Source organism: Rhinolophus sinicus, chromosome 5 (assembly GCF_057876585.1).
Source record: "Rhinolophus sinicus isolate RSI-liver-muscle chromosome 5, RSI-T2T, whole genome shotgun sequence".
In the NCBI taxonomy this organism is placed as follows: Eukaryota; Metazoa; Chordata; class Mammalia; order Chiroptera; family Rhinolophidae; genus Rhinolophus; species Rhinolophus sinicus.
This window is the reverse complement of record NC_142505.1, coordinates 17,409,840-17,426,274: the sequence shown is the minus strand read 5'-3', so window position 1 is coordinate 17,426,274 and position 16,435 is coordinate 17,409,840. Positions and strand designations below refer to the sequence as shown.

Below are 16,435 nucleotides of genomic sequence, written 5' to 3'. Positions count from 1 at the left end.
GAATGTCTAGCCAGAGGAAACTGTGAGAAAGTGAGCCCCCTGGGGGTTCACAGAAATCTCGGGAAGGTCTTAAAGATACATTTTATCTATATTTTTAAAGAGAAGAACACCTTGACTGACATCTGTGTTAGACATGCCTAAAGACTGTGGGAAACACGTAGACCCACTCTCAATCTGTGAATATCATAACGGAAGCATTTTTTAATCGAAGAAGCATTGATTGCAGACCTACTATGGGCTAGATGTGCTGTACTGGGTACCAAGGAAACAAGATTGAAAATCATATGGGACTTGTCATGAAGGCTCTCTTGGTCAGTGGTAAACAAATAACTACAATATTATGAGCTAAGTGCCATTGAGAAGGATGTAACCTGAGAAAAAATTAACAGCCCCTGTACTAATAAACACCAGGATGTCAGAGCTCTATGAGGAAATGGGAGAACTTACTCTCTGTCCTATCCATTTCTTCTTCTGCCATTAAGGCTCACAGAATGTTTAACCAATATGGTCCTAATCCACAAGTCTGAATTTCTGACACAGTGCGATGGCTATTTATTTAAGTGTCCTTTGCTTAATGAAAAAAATGTTTCTCTTTTTTGATTATTGTTATTATAATTAACTATTGCTCTGTGAACACAGGACTGCACTGCAGAAGCTCCATGACCACCATGTTACAATGCTTCAGTGAAGCTAATGGGAGAGTAAACGTAAAATATTAAGAACAAGTATCACAAAAACAGGAAATAACCCATTGTTAAAATCTTTGGGTGAGATAACTGCCTTAATGTCCACAGTTAGTATGAAAAACAACAGGCTCTTTTTCGGAGAGGGGCATTTGTCCCAAAGACACTGATTATGAAATTCGTAGCACATTTAACAGGAAGATGGAGGGGCTTTACAGACATGTTTTCTTTAAGTAGGAGTTGAAAAGAACAATTCTCCCGCCATCATTTTCCATAATAATAACAATCAAAATATTTTTTTCTAACTTTTAAGAGTTGAGGACGGAAATAACCTCTTGTATTGCAGACTCCTGCAACAGTGATGTTCGTGGGACTCTAAAACAATAAGACTTTTGAAATAGTCCTGTAAAAAGTCCAAGCTTCTTTCTTTCCTTTCTTTGAATGGATAAACAGACCCAAGGCAAAATACTCTTTGGGAAAACTCAGCAGGAAGAGACAGTTCTGCCCAATGGAGGCCTTGCTTGGTCTTCTGAAGTAACTCTCTATCTGATGAATCTGAAATCGTCATGAGAGGGAGGAGAAGGGAAGTCAAGGGAAGAGAAGAGAAGGGAACGAAAGGGAAGGGAAGGAATGGGAAGGGAAGGCCTGAGTCCTGGGTTTTTTGTTTGTTTTTTGTGCAGCTGACTGGCTGTGTGACTTGGAGTCTAAGTTTCTCCTCTCTGTACTTGAAGTTCTCTGCATTCGTGACACAGATTGGAAAATTAAGTTCCCTTATAGCTTTTCCCTTCTGAGAATCAGTAAAGGCAATGTGCCTTGTCTCATGGGCAGATTCAGACTTTGCTGATGATGGGAGATTTTCTTTAGTTTTTAGGGCTAAAACACTTAAAAGGTACTTTGTAAGGAGGTACTTTTTATGTCCTGACTTTAATTTGTTAGCCTGAAAATAAACAACGGTTGACTTGTTTGATGCTCTTTATCAAATATGCATTTTCTATTTTATTTCTGCTTTTACATATATTTCTTCCTTCTACATTCTTCAGGTTTATTTTGCTAGTTTTCTTACTCCTTGAAGATGCTTTGCTCATTAGGTTTCAGACTTTCTTCTTCTCTAATAAACACATTTTCAGGCTGTAACTTTTCCTCAGAATATAGCTTTTGCTGTATCTCACAAGTTTTGATATGTAATGCTTTTATTCTTGCTCAGTTCGAACTATATTCTAAAATCCTTACTATCAAAACATCAGTAATTTAGAAATGCATGTCTTAGTTCCAAATATATGGGAACATTCTGGTTAATTTTTGGTTATTGATTTTCAGCTTAGTTGTATTGAGTTCAGGGTGTGTGTTCTGTCTGTTTCAGACCTGTGAAATTTATTAAGACTTGCTTTGTGACTCCAGTGTATGCCAATTTTTGTAATGTTCTATGTTTGCTAATTAAGAATACACATTTCACTTTGGGCGTGGATTGTTTTATATCTATTTATTAGGATAAGATGTTTAATCATGTGAATCAAACATTCTAATATTTTATTTCCTCTTTAATTAAATCTTAAGAAAAGTTCATTAAAATTTTCCATTATGATTTTGGATTTACTATGTCTTGTAATTCTGTACAGTTTTCCTTCATGTTTTGAGACCATGTTATTAAGTATATGCAAATATGACATATTTACATCTTTCTGGTGAATTAAAAATTACCATTATGAAGAGACCTCTGTGTCTCTTTTTATCTTAAAATATATTTTCTCTGATCCTAAGACCTATACCAGTTTGTTTGTTTGTTTTTTGATTTGCATTTTCCATCCTTTAAGTTTCAACCTCTGGTATTCTGTTTTCAATTTGCTTTCTTGCAGACACAATATAGTTAGGTTATAAAAGATCTATTTTGCCAATCTTGGTCTTTTAATTGTTATATTTAGTCCATTTATATTAATGTGATTACTGATATAATTGTGTATAAATCTTAGTTAATGAATTCTAATTATGCTACCTATTATAAGTTTCTTTTTCTCTCACTTCTTCCCTTTTTTTTTGGAGAGTATATTTAAAATTTCAAAGTTTAAAAGAACTCACTTACTTTTGCCCTTATTTAGATACTACCCGAAAAACCCTCCAAAACAAACAACCACCACAACAAAACAAAGTAGAAGACTTTTTTTATATCGCTCCTATCTTATAGTTCTTGTTTTTGTGTATTGTAATTCAATAATGTGAGGTCCACTAGCCATTATCATGATTGTATCATGAATTTAATATTTCTTTACATTTATGAACATATTTACCATTTTGTTTTGCTCTTTGCTTTTTTAAATCGTAGATTCTCCTTTTAGAGTCACTTTCAGACTTTTCCTGAGGTACATGCTTTAGTATATCTTTCAGTGAGAGTTTCTGTTCATGCTTCTCAAAAAATGTCTTAATTTTGCCAACATTTTTGAGTGATAACTTTCTTGGGTACAGAATTCTAGGTTGGCAGTTATTTTCTTTCAGTACATTGAAGATATCATTCTGTTATCTTTGGTCGTTTATTTTTGCTTTTGAGAAATCCTCTTTCAGTCTATTGCTACTCCTGAAAGGTAATCTTTATTCTCTGACAACTTTTAAGATGCTTCTATTTGTTGCTGGTGTTCTACAGTTTTACTATGATATGTCTAGATCTGAAATTTTGTTTAATTTAAGTATTTGGGATATGTTGTATCTCTGTAATCTATGGACTGACACATTACCTTGATTCTAAAAAATTCTGACCTATTATTTCTCCAAATACTCCTTTGCCGTATTCTCTCTATCTTCTTCTGGAATTCAGATTAAACATATGTTGGATCATCTCACTGTATCCCCCATGTCTCTCACCACCTCCCCCCATGTTTTTCTTTTTGTTTGTTTGCTACATACTGTATTTTTCTTCTGATCTGTATTCCAACCCTCTAATTTTCTTTTCTACTGTATCTAACCAGCTCCCAAACCTACACATTGAGTTTTAAATTTTGGTTATTTTATTTTGCAGCTCCAAAAGTTCTGTTTAGTTCTTTTACAAATCTGTGATGTTTCATCATAGAGTTTCCTATCCTCTGCAAATATTTTCAAGGTTGTTTATTTCTCTTTAAATATTGTAGAATGCTTATTTTAAAGTATGTCTCATAATTTCAATATCTGAAGATTATGTGGGTATTTTACTGCTGGTTCTTGTTTATATTGCTTTGTTTTCTTATGTATTTGAATATGACTGCTCTTTGACCTTGAAAATTATTTGGGGGGATTTCCCAGGATGTAGGATGAAGGTACCCTTATTCCAAAGATGATTTTGAATTTGCTTCTATCAGACATAAAAGGACATTATTAGTTCTGTATAACACTTTAATTCATTGCCTGAAGTTTATTGGGCTATCTCAGTGATGCAAATTTAAATCACAAATCCCTGACCTGTGCTCACAACCTATCAGGGATAGGTTGTCAGTTATTCCTGCCTTGCTCATCATCAAGGAAATTGTCCCTATATCTCCTGGCAATTCAGAGAATGGAGGGTGGTTTCTATTTATTTCACTTCTACCCTGAGAATTGTAACCACCCAGTTTAACATGGGCCAGTCACCTATTAGACTTCCCAGTCTTATGAGAGAATTGGGATTCTCTAGGCATTGACTTCTGTGCACCTTGCCTCATGAGCCCATCCAAAATAGTTTTTAATTTCACTGTCAGTTTACTTTGGATCATCAAATGCAAAAATGTCTCTCAGTGATTTATTATTTCTCTTTCTTACTATCCTATCAGTTTTTCAATTCTCTATGATAGAAGATTGTTAATTTCTCCCTGTAGTTCAGTCATATCTTTCTTTATATATTTTATTTTATGCACAAATGTTTAGAATAATATACCTTCTTGATGAATAGTAATTTCATAATTTTTGTGGTGACTATTCCCTAATGATGCTTTTAAATTAAAGTTTGGTGTTTTTTTTTTGTTTTGTTTTGTTTGTTTTTGATATCACTTCCAGGTGATAAGAGTTAATGACTTCCAAGCTTCAAGAGTCAATGTGTGTGGGCCGGCCTGGTGGCTCAGGCGGTTAGAGCTCCGTGCTCCTAACTCCGAAGGCTGCCGGTTCGATTCCCACATGGGCCAGTGGGCTCTCAATCACAAGGTTGCCAGTTCAATTTCTCGAGTCCCGCAAGGGATGGTGGGCTCTGCCCCCTGCAACTAAGATTGAACACGGCACCTTGAGCTGAGCTGCCTCCCGGATGGCTCAGTTGTTGGTTGGAGCGCGGGCTCTCAACCACAAGGTTGCCAGTTCAATTCCTTGAGTCCCGCAAGGGATGGTGGGCAGCGCCCCCTGCAACTAAGATTGAACACGGCACCTTGAGCTGAGCTGCCGCTGAGCTCCCAGATGGCTCAGTTGGTTGGAGCTTGTCCTCTCAACCACAAGGTTGCCGGTTCGACTCCCGCAAGGGATGGTGGGCTGTGCCCCCTGCAACTAGCAACGGCAACTGGACCTGGAGCTGAGCTGCGCCCTCCATAACTAGATTGAGGGACAATGATTTGGAGCTCATGGGCCCTGAAAAACACATTGTTCCCCAATATTCCCCAATTGAAAAAAAAATGGATCTTGGATACTTTTCAGGTTCAAAGACCAAGGACTGAAATTATAGGGTATCTGAAATAAAGAAGGGGAAATTCCAGTGTATAAAAACATGGGGTCAGAAAGTGGCCCCAGAATTTTGTTACCAAGAGAAAGAGGAGTAGTTGAGACCAAAAGGATGTTGAAGGGACCTGCTCAGTGAGAAGGGGCTGAAAGTTTGGTTCACTCGTGCTGTATGGCTTTTGCATCCTACATGTGTTACTGTGTATAGGTAACAGAGGCACTGAAATTTTATACCAGAGTGAGGAGTTAATTACTCTCAAAAGCATGGTTCTATTTGAATACCTAAGATGGGTGACTCCTCCCTAGTTAGTAAGAGGAAAAATTCTGGTGTTCAGAGAGGGAAAGAAATCAAATAATTATCTTTATCACCTTTCTTCCTAGCTTCCACTTCTGTTCTCCTGAACAATCAGAATTCCATCTTTAAAAAGGTTGGTTTCTTGAGAGTTTGTAATGAGACCAACATGAATTTGCAATGACTTCAGGACAGGACCCAGAGGATGTATTCCAATACCTGCCTCTTATCACAATCTTTTAATAGAAAGATAGACAGAACTAGTCCTCTCCCCATCTAGCTCTTCTTTCTTGTAGATATTTAGTACAGGTCGCGAATAATGTCATGTTGTTCAACATCATTTCATTGTAATGTTGATGAGATGCCATAGGAAGCTTAACTCTCGTTTATATCAATTAGCCTATGTTAAAATTGGTTTTGTTATATGGCATTTAGCTTCCAAGAACCGATCAACAATATTAAGAGAGAACTTATACTTCAAAACTCCTGTCTAGTGGAAAGATTTGGCATTTAGGTTCTAGGCAATCGCAAATTTAAAACAATACCATGAAAGACTCATGGGGGGATCTGGGAATGGTTCAGGGTCATGTGATCCATGACAAATGAACTCTTTGGTCCATAATTACTTTACCCTATTTGTTTCATGTACATGCGTGTTGGTGTCTAATGAGCATGGCAGAGAGTGCACAGATGAGCCTAGTCCCCCACAAGAAAAATTGTGAGGTTCTTGTCATCCCAAGGGCTCGAGCTAATGTCAGTCTGCAGTGCTTCTCTGTTCACTCTCAGCCTCCTCAGGGAAGAGCTCTTTCTGGGGAAAAATCAAAAGTCACCATTTGACTTCTCATCTGTAATTCCAAGTAGCATCGCTCTGCTTACTTCTTTCAGAGAAACCCATTGCTCACAGAATTTTACAGCTAAGTTGCTGGGGAATTTGCTGAGTGTCAAAGAAGCAAGCCAGGCAGTATTGCTGAAATATCGTTCTTCTGTGTTTTGAATTTTCTCAAATCAAATACAAAACTTTTCCCTTGTAGCCCAATCAATCAAGGCAACCTGCCTATGGGAAAAGAGGGTGGGGTTTGGAGGCAAGAGTCTCAGTTTCACACCCCACTCCCTCCAGTTTTGGGTCAGTCACAATCCTTCCTACCTCTTAATTTTCCTAAACTGCAAATTGGGCTGCATATAACTTGCCCTATTCCTTCCAAAGGTTCTTACTAAGACTCAGTGAGATACTGTAATGCGAAATGAAACATTCAGAGTATTTTACTAATGTTATTTATCATTATTATTATTATTATTATTATTATTATTATTATTATTCACTGTCACAGGAAAAGGCCACATGGAGATGTTTTGGTTGACAGTCCCAGCTGAGCTCAGACTTCACGTCAGCCCAGCCCAAATGCCACACATGCAAGTGAGGGAATCTCCAGACGACTCCAATACCCAGCAGAGGCCCAGATATCAAGGAACAAAGACAAGCCATCCTGTACTTGCCTGTCCCAATTCCCGATCTATAGAATCATGTACACCACACAATAGTTGCTTTATGTCACTTATGAAAGCTTGTTGATGTGATTGGATATGCAGCAACAGACAACAAGCAAAACAATGATGAGAAATGCCCTTTGGGCTAGAAATTCAGTCTGTTGGCACTGGAAAGTTGCTTAAGTTTTGAGAACAAGTAAATAGAGGCTTGAAGGAAGTGGAGCCCTGAGGAAGCCACACTGAGGTCTCTGAAGTCCAAATTCCATCTTTAGTCTTTCGTGCAGGCTCAGGCTGTCCCCTCAGCAATGCCAGATTAATGCCAGAGGGCTTGATGGATGAGGCACCTTCCCTCTTTCTGTGGAACCACCTCCTCCATCTTCTGGTCTGCGTCCATGTTTTATAGTGTACTGTGTCCTTCACCTTTGTATCCTCCAGCCAATCACAGTGGCTGGTCAGGAGAAGAACCAAGTTGTTGAACTAAACACAAAGGATTACAGGGAAAGAATGGTGTGTCCTGGGTGGCATTTCTTTTCCCTTTGTCCCTCACCCGCTTCTATGAGGAATGTGATGGGAAAGAATCAAATTAGCACTCAGTCAGCACCTACTACATGGCAAGGGCCGTGTGAGGTGCTTTGATGATTACTGCATTTGATTTTACAATCCCATGAGGTGGAAACCATACTTAGGATATAAGGAAATTGAGGCTTGTAAGTGAACCACCTGCTTGAGAGCACACTGATGTTAAGTGATGGAGCAGGAACATGAACCTGCTTCTGTCCTCGAGTCTGTCCTGTTTCACCCAGGGAGACGATGCTGCTGCTGGGTTGGGAGTTCAGAGGACTGAAGCTTGGGGGAGTCTTCCTCACACCAGGAAATCCCCTGGGGGAGCAAGTCGAGCAACTGTCTAGTGGGTTATCAGCTCAGAATCTTCACTGGGCATTTATAGACAACTAGACAGCTGTGGGTGCCCAGGCTTCAGGGCCAGGAGGCTGGAAGGCGAGGGACAACCCAGAAAGTGATGCTCAGTCAGACCAAGAGCAGAGGCGGGGCTACCCCAGAACCACCTCACTCCAATTGTCTGGACATTGGCCAGACTTTTCCTCACAGCCCACGAGCTATTGGTCCCCACTACCTGTCTATTCTACCATAGCCCAGACAGAATCCCTCACACTGACTAAAACAGCGATTTCAGAAAATGACTTTGTTTCTCTCATAAGGCAAGAAACAAAGATCACAAAAGATCATTTCCTATTTCTGTCATCTGACAGAAGACACATTGCTTATTGGGGAAACAAAAAAAAAACCCAAACTCAGATTAGTGGTAAACAATTTCATTCTGAATAAACTGGATTTGCTGAGAAATAAAGTCTGACAGACTAACAGAGACCAAATAAAAAAAAATAAATAAAAAAAATAAAACATGAAGAGACAATGAACAGCTTGAGGCAGAGCCGGGAAAATAGAGAAGACAGAAAGAAGAAGGGATGCTAGTTCTGGGAATGGACAGGGCTCTGCTGAGTGCCACTCTGTCACTACTTCATTCCTTGCTAGCCTCAAAAAAGATGTTATGAAATTGTTCAGCAGTTTCTTGAAAAGCTAAACATATATTTACCATATGGATAAACAATTGCACTCCGCAGTATCTACCCCAAAGCAATGGAACCATGACCACACAAAGAATTGGACGGGACGTTCAGATCAGTATTACTCATAACAGGTCCAAACCGGAAACACGTCAAATGCTCACCCACTCACAAACGGATAGACAACATGAGGTATGTTTGCACATTGGATGCTCCTCAACAATGAAAGGAAGCACATTCCAGAATGTGCTACCACATGGATGATCCCCAAACAATGTTATGCGAAGTGAAAGAAGTCAGACGGAGAAGACTACCTGTTGTGATGCCATTTACAGGAAATTCCTATAAAAGGCAAAACTATAGAGACAGAAAACAGATTAGTTGTTGCCTGGTATGGGGATGGGAATGAAGACATCCTACCTAAGAGAACTTTCTGGGGTGAAAGAATTGTTCCTAAACTGGATTGTATCTGCACCACTCTATCAATTTAGTAAAACTCATCCAACTATACCTTATTATGGGTGAATTTTATGGTATGTAAATCGCACTTTAATAAAGCTGTTTTAAAACAAGATGTTGTGCAGGTCACATAAATCTGGGACACATAACCAACAGTACAACGGAAAAGGCCAGGATGTTCGTTATAAGGATGACTTAAACTATGGTTCTCTTCCAAGATCTACTATTCTACACCATTGTAGAAGGTACATGTGTGCCTTCAGAGGTAGTACAGATAGTTGGACGGGTTGGAAGTAGAGTCCAGGGTGGTTCTATTTATCTATTAAGAGCCTGTTTTCCAGAACATGACATCCTGGACAAGGGAAGTCCTGGTGCTGTAGAAAGGGGAGAATCCCAAAACTTTGCCTCACACTGACAAGACAAACACTCTGACTTCGGATGGAGACAGACTGGCATCCAACTCCACATTTTGCTGAAGCTTTAAATGTTGTCACCTGTGCAGTAGGCTTAGTGCTGCCTCCCTTAGAGTGTGGTTCCAAAGACTGGATGAGAGAATGGAAGGGAAGTGCACACTCCGACAGGGTGATCCCGCTCTACTGCCAGAGGCTACTGGAGACTTTGTGCTGGCCTCTGAGACAGAGGACGTGCAGTTTACCTACGTACACAATGCTTTAAAATCATCTCCCATTTCTTTCCAAAGCTTATCACTGGGCACAACTCTTGAGCCTCACTTTATAAATTTTTCGTAACTTAGCTGTGAAAGGAAAAGTAATGAAATGAGGCCATGGGTCCATGTAGCATTTACTTCACCCTGTGGGAGGCCCAAACATCACATGATGCAGAACATCGAGAAACAGATGCAGTGGAAAACGGTCCTACAGAAAGTTCTAGCCTCAGTTTGTCTCAACGCCCACAGCTGGCTCAACCAGTTTCAAAACTCTCTGTTGACTTCCAGATCCTCATTATTGATGTCTATGAGATGGGGGAAAATACACTGTCATAAAAAAACGTTATAGATTAGCATCAAAAAAATCTTTCCTTTCTCCCTCCCTTAAAAAATTTAGTTTCTCTGTAAAGGATTTAAAACACAGGTAAGCATAAAAAGAAAAAACTGAGCAATCTCTCAAACACCACCCAGATCTGATCATATTAACATTTTTGTTTATGTTGTTCCAATCCTTTCTTATAAAAACATAAGCATAGATTGATATATTATGTATGCAGTGTGTGCCTGGATACCAGAGCCAGACGACCTGGGTTCAAACCCTGTGTCTACCACTTACAGTGGTGTGGCCTGGTAAATTTGGGGGGAGATAACAATACGTTCCTCAGAGTTCTTGTGAGGGACGAGTGAATTGAATACATAATATGCTCAGAACTTGTGTATTATGCAACACCATGCCCTTGCCTATCCGAGTATGTACATAGCACACGCACTCGTGTATGTGTGTCTACTGACACGTGTGCAGGCCTGTGCTGAGAGTGTGGATAGGTGCAGCTGTTACGACTAAGCACACAAAAGGGGATCACACTTCAAATAAGAATCAGAAGAAAATGAGCAGTCCACTAGATCAAACCAAGACGATTTTCCATGCCTTGGAAACCTCAAGTTAGTGAAGTGGCTTATTCAGCCCACTCAAGTCTAGTTATGATTTAAATCAGAACCTCTAATTTAATACCCACTTAACATTAAAAACAGTAATATCATAAGTGCAAATTTTATTTAACAAAAAGACAACATGATTTTTCCAAAATAAAAATTAGAGACACCTCGAAAGCCTCTGTTCCAACTCTTCAGGGACACCTGTGCCCTCCTCTGCTACCGCCCTTGTCACACAGCCACGGCGGCCCTTGGCTTGGCTCAGGCATCGCAAGGCTGCAGGGAAACCTCAGGTGAAAATACACAAGCGAAATCTATTTTCTAACCGAGCGCTCCAGTGAACGGTGCTGCTGCCAGAGGGTATGTGAGGTATGTGAAAGGCTAGAACTCCGAAGGGTCAAAGGCTTTAGTTGTCATACATAGTCCAGTCCTGAGTGTTGATTATACACGTCTTGAAGGGGATGACTGTAGGTCACAGCTGCACTGATAACCGGCTTGTCCACGAACTCCACAGTGCACAGTTTCGGGTAATCGTCACTGCAGGGTGCACGTTCCAGTTCCAGCGCTATGATGGTGTTTGGGGCCGATGTCACCAGGATATGCTGTGGCACAAATAACGTCATCTGGGGGCCCCGTGCTGGCCAATAGCGACCAAGGTTAAAGCCATTAATCCACACCTGACCCTTGAGAGAGAGAGAGAGACAAAAAGAGAAACCATCAACCCCAACTGCACTAATCCTGAGGAATAGGAGAGCCCTGATACACATGGGCCAGCCAGCAGTGGCGGGGGCAGGAAAACGCCCCGATAAAGGGGCTCTCCCGCCACAGTCAAGGCCTGAGAACCAGGCCCAGGCCAGTCTGGGTTCCAGCTTCTGCTGAGATGACGGGCCAAGTCGGGCAGAGGCTGGGTGGGAGAACTCACAAGAAGTGTCCCCAGATACCCACTCCTGCTTCAGGAAAACACATGTTTGCGACTGGCTTCCCAGCCACACATGTCAGTACTGGACGACACTGTGACAGTTACACCAAGTTTCTGGATTTCGTCCTGGGTCCTGGAGGACTGCCTATCGCCACATACCAGCTGCTCCCTGACTCTTCCGTACACAGAGAATTGCCAAGCGCCACCTCAAGGAAGTCAACTGTCCTTCTTTGCTCTCCCCGCCTAGAGGTGGGTCTTGACCATGCTGTCTTCATGCGTAAGGTGAGCACAGGGCCTGCAGCCTGAGAACACACAGGTCCCAGGAGCCATCACCAAACAACCCCTCAAGAAGGATGTGGGGGTTGGTGGAGGGAGGGACACGGGTCCTCCCAGTTGAGTGTCTGTATTATTGGTATGTTTTAATGGTTTTTCACACTAGCATCAGAGTCAGGGTAACATGCTTGCTTTGAGGGGCAGAGGTGAGCTTACCAGGTGCAAAGACAGTTTCTGTGAATAGCGGAAGCTGCTTCCGCTACAAAGCTGAGAGTGGTGGAGAGCCTCCTAAAGAACAGGGACCATGTTTGGGTGTGTCTGCACAGCCTGTCTGCATGTGCTAGGATTTGCTCAGAGGGTAGAGAGAAACAGAGCCAAGGAGCGGCGATCACACACATGAGAGAGAAAGGAAGAGAGGGGAAGAATATGTGGGAGAGGGAGAAAGCCAGGGATAAAGGGAGAAGGAAGGGAGGAAGAAGTAAAAGTAACTGCTACCCACAGTGGCCCGGACACAGACCATCCTTAATTTACTATGGTTCAACTTAGGATATTTTGACTTTATGAATAGTGCAAAGGTGATACGTATAATAAATGACATGGGATAGTCAACACTTTATTATAAAATAGGCTTTGTGTTAGATGATTTAGCCTAACTGTAGGCTAACGTAAGCGTTCTGAGCATGTTTAAGGTAGGCTAGGCTAAGCTGTGCTGTTCGGTAGATTAGGTGTATTAAATGCACCTTTGACTTAACGATATTTTCAACTGATGACGGGTTTATTGGGGCCTAACCCCATTGTAAGTCGAGGAGCACTGTGGGGGAGGGCACCCTGGAGGAGGCCCAGCCATGGCTGGCACCTGCTGAGCCCTGGTCCCTAGCACGGCTGCAGTCACTCAACTTAGAGCTACTTAGGTGCTCACTTTGGGGTACTTCTCAGCCTCCAGGTGTCCCTTTTATTTCAACTCCCTAAGAATTTCCTCGCTGAGTTAAAAATCTTAATCCCACCACTTACTGTGTCTAACCTTGGGCAGGTCCGAACTCATCCCGGGAACAGGGGACAGTGAGGGCAGGAGGACGCAGTGCTCAGCACAATGCCAGGCAGAGGGGACGCTCAGGGAGAGTAGCACTCCTCACACTGCTCAGATGAAAAGCTCTGAGCTTTCACGTGCCCCCAAAAAGAGGCCAGTGATTCAAAACCACCTGTCTGTTGGAGTAAGTCATTTAGAAAATGAGTGACAGTTTCACAGTACTCAGAAGTATGTTACTCTTGTTTTTACCCTGGGATAAGCTATCTTGATCCATCCTAAAAGGCATATACAACAATAGCTTTACCCGTTGGTTTTTTTTATTTTATTTTTATCAGTTTAAAATCTGTCGGTGCCTTGTTTTCACAGTATTAACGAACAGCAGCAGCACTTCACTTTTGCGGTCAAGGGAAGAGGGGGGTTCAAAGGTAGATTAGTGAGAAGGAGGGCTCTGTGAGCAGCACACGAGGGACGGCCTGGGCGACACAGGCTCCACACTGTGTTCCCGACAAAGGCCAAGCCAACCCTTGACCAAACAGTGAGGTGAACAACGTGGAGGTTTGATTCCTTCTCACATCTAAAACTCCACTTCAGAAGTATCCCTGTGCTGCATCGGGCATGTCCCCCCGGAAAGCTGGCAACCGCTTCCCTACATCCCCTCCCCCAGAGGGTTCTGGGTCAGTTGGCCAAAGGAGGACCTTCTTGAGATTGGGAAACTGGATGGGAAGCAGCCACCACTGCTCTTGGAGTCACTGTGGCTAGGACGGGGGCGCCTGTGGGTTCAGTGCATCCTGGGTCTCCTCTGCTCCATGTCCAGCTCGTTTTCCTGGATTCTGCCCAGTTGATCAACAATCCCAAGACCTCCCTGTGTGCTCCCCAAAATCCTGGTTGGGTGGCTGGACTTGCTCCTGAGATTCCCCTGAGGTGATGGCTTGACCAGTGCAGGAGGGTTGCTTAGCGCTTCTGCCCATGTTTCTCTGACCCAGCTTCCAACTTCCGCTTTCCCAGCTCCTCCCACACCTGTGTGAGTTCTAATTCCTACTAGTGAATACTCCTAGCAGCCCCATTTCCCAGACTGCACTGTGACTGATAGACATAACCCCAAACTCTCAGTCCTAGTTGCTAATCAAAGTTGATATTATTTTTCACCTAATCACTTCCGAATTCTGGACACTGCACAATCTGTTCCAGTTATTCCTTTGTCCCCCAAATTATCACCTGTCGCCCATTTTGAGCCGTCAGCTGCCATATGAACTCTACCTCCTGACTCACCCTCATGACTCTCCAATATGTAGGCATTACGCTTTGCACCTTCCTTCTAACTTTCCTCAAACCCACGGTTACATCTTCTCTGGCCTCGGCTATTTCTCCAAAGCTATGAACTTCTTCAGAACAAAATGTCCCTCCACTCTCAGCTCTTAACAGAGAGGAATTAAATGAAGTTTATGGTGGTTTGGTTGCCCTTCCAAGGGAGAGGAATGAAGAATGTGGAAAGAACAGGTCATAGACATATAGATTGGAGGCACTGCTGTTCAACAGAACTTTCTACAGTGATGGAATGTTCTGTGCTGTCCAACAGAATAGCTCTGTGCACTTGATAATGAGCACTTGAAATGTGGCTAGGGCGAATGAGGAATCCAACTGTCCCCTTTCATTAATTTAAATGTAAATGTAAATAGCCACATGTGGCTAGCGGTTCCCCTACCGCACAGCATGGCTGAGGTATGGTGAAAGGCCTGCAAGGTCATGATCAGGTCACAGTCTCGCCACTTCTCGCACCCTCACAGCCAGTTTTCTAGAGCAATGCTGTCTTAGACGGCTGCAGCCTCCTCATAAGTCTCCCAGCTTCCTCTGTCAACTCCAGAACCCCAGGCTCCACACAGCAGCCAAATGAAAATCATATGATTTGCATGCGCTCCTGCTTCTAACCTCCGCAGCATGGCCCACAGACCCACGCCTTCTTCCTCTCCACCCTGTCCCTGCCACGCTGCCTCTTGCTCATTCAACTCCTCACTGGACTTTCCCCCCATTACTTTAAGACACCAGGCTTTCTCACGGTGCATTAAGTATCCCTCAGGACTGTTTCCCCAGATGGAAAGCCTTCTGGTCACTCAGGTCGCCACTCCATCATCACCTCCCCAGAGAGAAGACTCACAGTCACCCTCCTTACTACTGGGCCTTCCCTTCCAAGTCACTCATCACCCCTTTAATCTCTTCTTTTCCTTCTAGTTACTGTCATCGTTCGCTCTTCGTACCATTTGTTTGATTACTGGTTTAGCAGCTACTTCCAGCATCGGCTCTATGAAGGGAAAGGCTTTGTCCATCTTATTCAAGGCAGGAGTCTCAGCACTTAGCAGAGTGATAGTCTGTATATATACCGAGCGGCACTCATCAGATAACACTGGTTGATAATTCTGCCTGAGAAAAGATTCACTGACGAGGTGAAATGAAGCCCTATTGAAAGAATACTTCATATTCCTCTGCTTAATAAGAGTTTTAGAGAACACTATTTACTGGGGGAAAAAATGAAGTATTTGCACTCTTCCTTGAATAGCTCTGTGATTGTTTTAAAACATGATTTAGTAAAATTCTGGGGGAAAAAATCACTTAAAAAGAGTTGAACTTTAAAAAATTCTATTAAAAAAATATATACACTGATTTTTGTTTCTCTTTAAAAAGTTATGTTGAGGGGCCGGCCCGGTGGCTCAGGCGGTTAGAGATCCATGTTCCTAACTCTGAAGGCTGCCGGTTCGATTCCCACATGGGCCATTGGGCTCTCAACCACAAGGTTGCCAGTTCAATTCCCCGACTCCCGCAAGGGATGGTGGGAAGCACCCCCTGCAACTAAGATTGAACACGGCACCTTGAGCTGAGCTGCCGCTGAGCTCCCAGATGGCTCAGTTGGTTGGAATGTGTCCTGTCAACCACAACGTTGCCGGTTCAACTTCTGCAAGGGATGGTGGGCTGTGCCCCCTGCAACTAGCAACGGCAACTGGACCTGGAGCTGAGCTGCGCCCTCCACAACTAAGACTGAAAGGACAACAACTTGAAGCTGAATGGCACCCTCCACAACTAAGATTGAAAGGACAACAACTTGACTTGGAAAAAAGTCCTGGAAGTACACACTGTTCCCCAATAAAGTCCTGTTCTCCTTCCCCAATAAAATCTTTTAAAAAAAAAAAAGTTATGCTGAAATTATTGGTGAAAGGGGAGCATACACATGCCGGTAAATGTGATCTAAAAGGAGACATACTCTTACTACAGTGAGCCCCACTGGGCCAAGTATTTGTAGAGTGAGCACCAATGGCTTTTGGGACTTCCCGGGGCTGTCCCAGCTTAAAAAGTTCCATGACAAAGTCTGGCTTCCTCTGACCATAGCTTGACCCCTGACAGACTCCCCATTCTTTGCCATTATTAACATGATGATAATAGTATAAATGTTACGTTCTAGAAATGCCTGACCAACTTCTTTAATCAGACAGATG

At 42.5% G+C, this 16,435-nt stretch overlaps 1 protein-coding gene across 3 annotated transcripts in view; it reads right to left on the bottom strand.

The window, feature by feature from the left end:
- Window positions 1–16,435, bottom strand: part of GLB1 (galactosidase beta 1) — a 103,730-nt gene that overhangs the window by 10,530 nt on the left and 76,765 nt on the right. For 2 of the 3 annotated variants that reach the window (XM_019727728.3, XM_019727729.3), the window contains exon 16: window positions 10,839–11,417. The exons of the other annotated variant lie outside the window; for it this stretch is intronic. In XM_019727728.3, coding sequence (XP_019583287.3) covers window positions 11,148–11,417 — 270 coding nt within the window. In that variant the 3' untranslated portion in view covers window positions 10,839–11,147. Of the gene's footprint in view, window positions 1–10,838; window positions 11,418–16,435 lie in introns of those variants that run through there. 3 annotated transcript variants of the gene reach the window in all.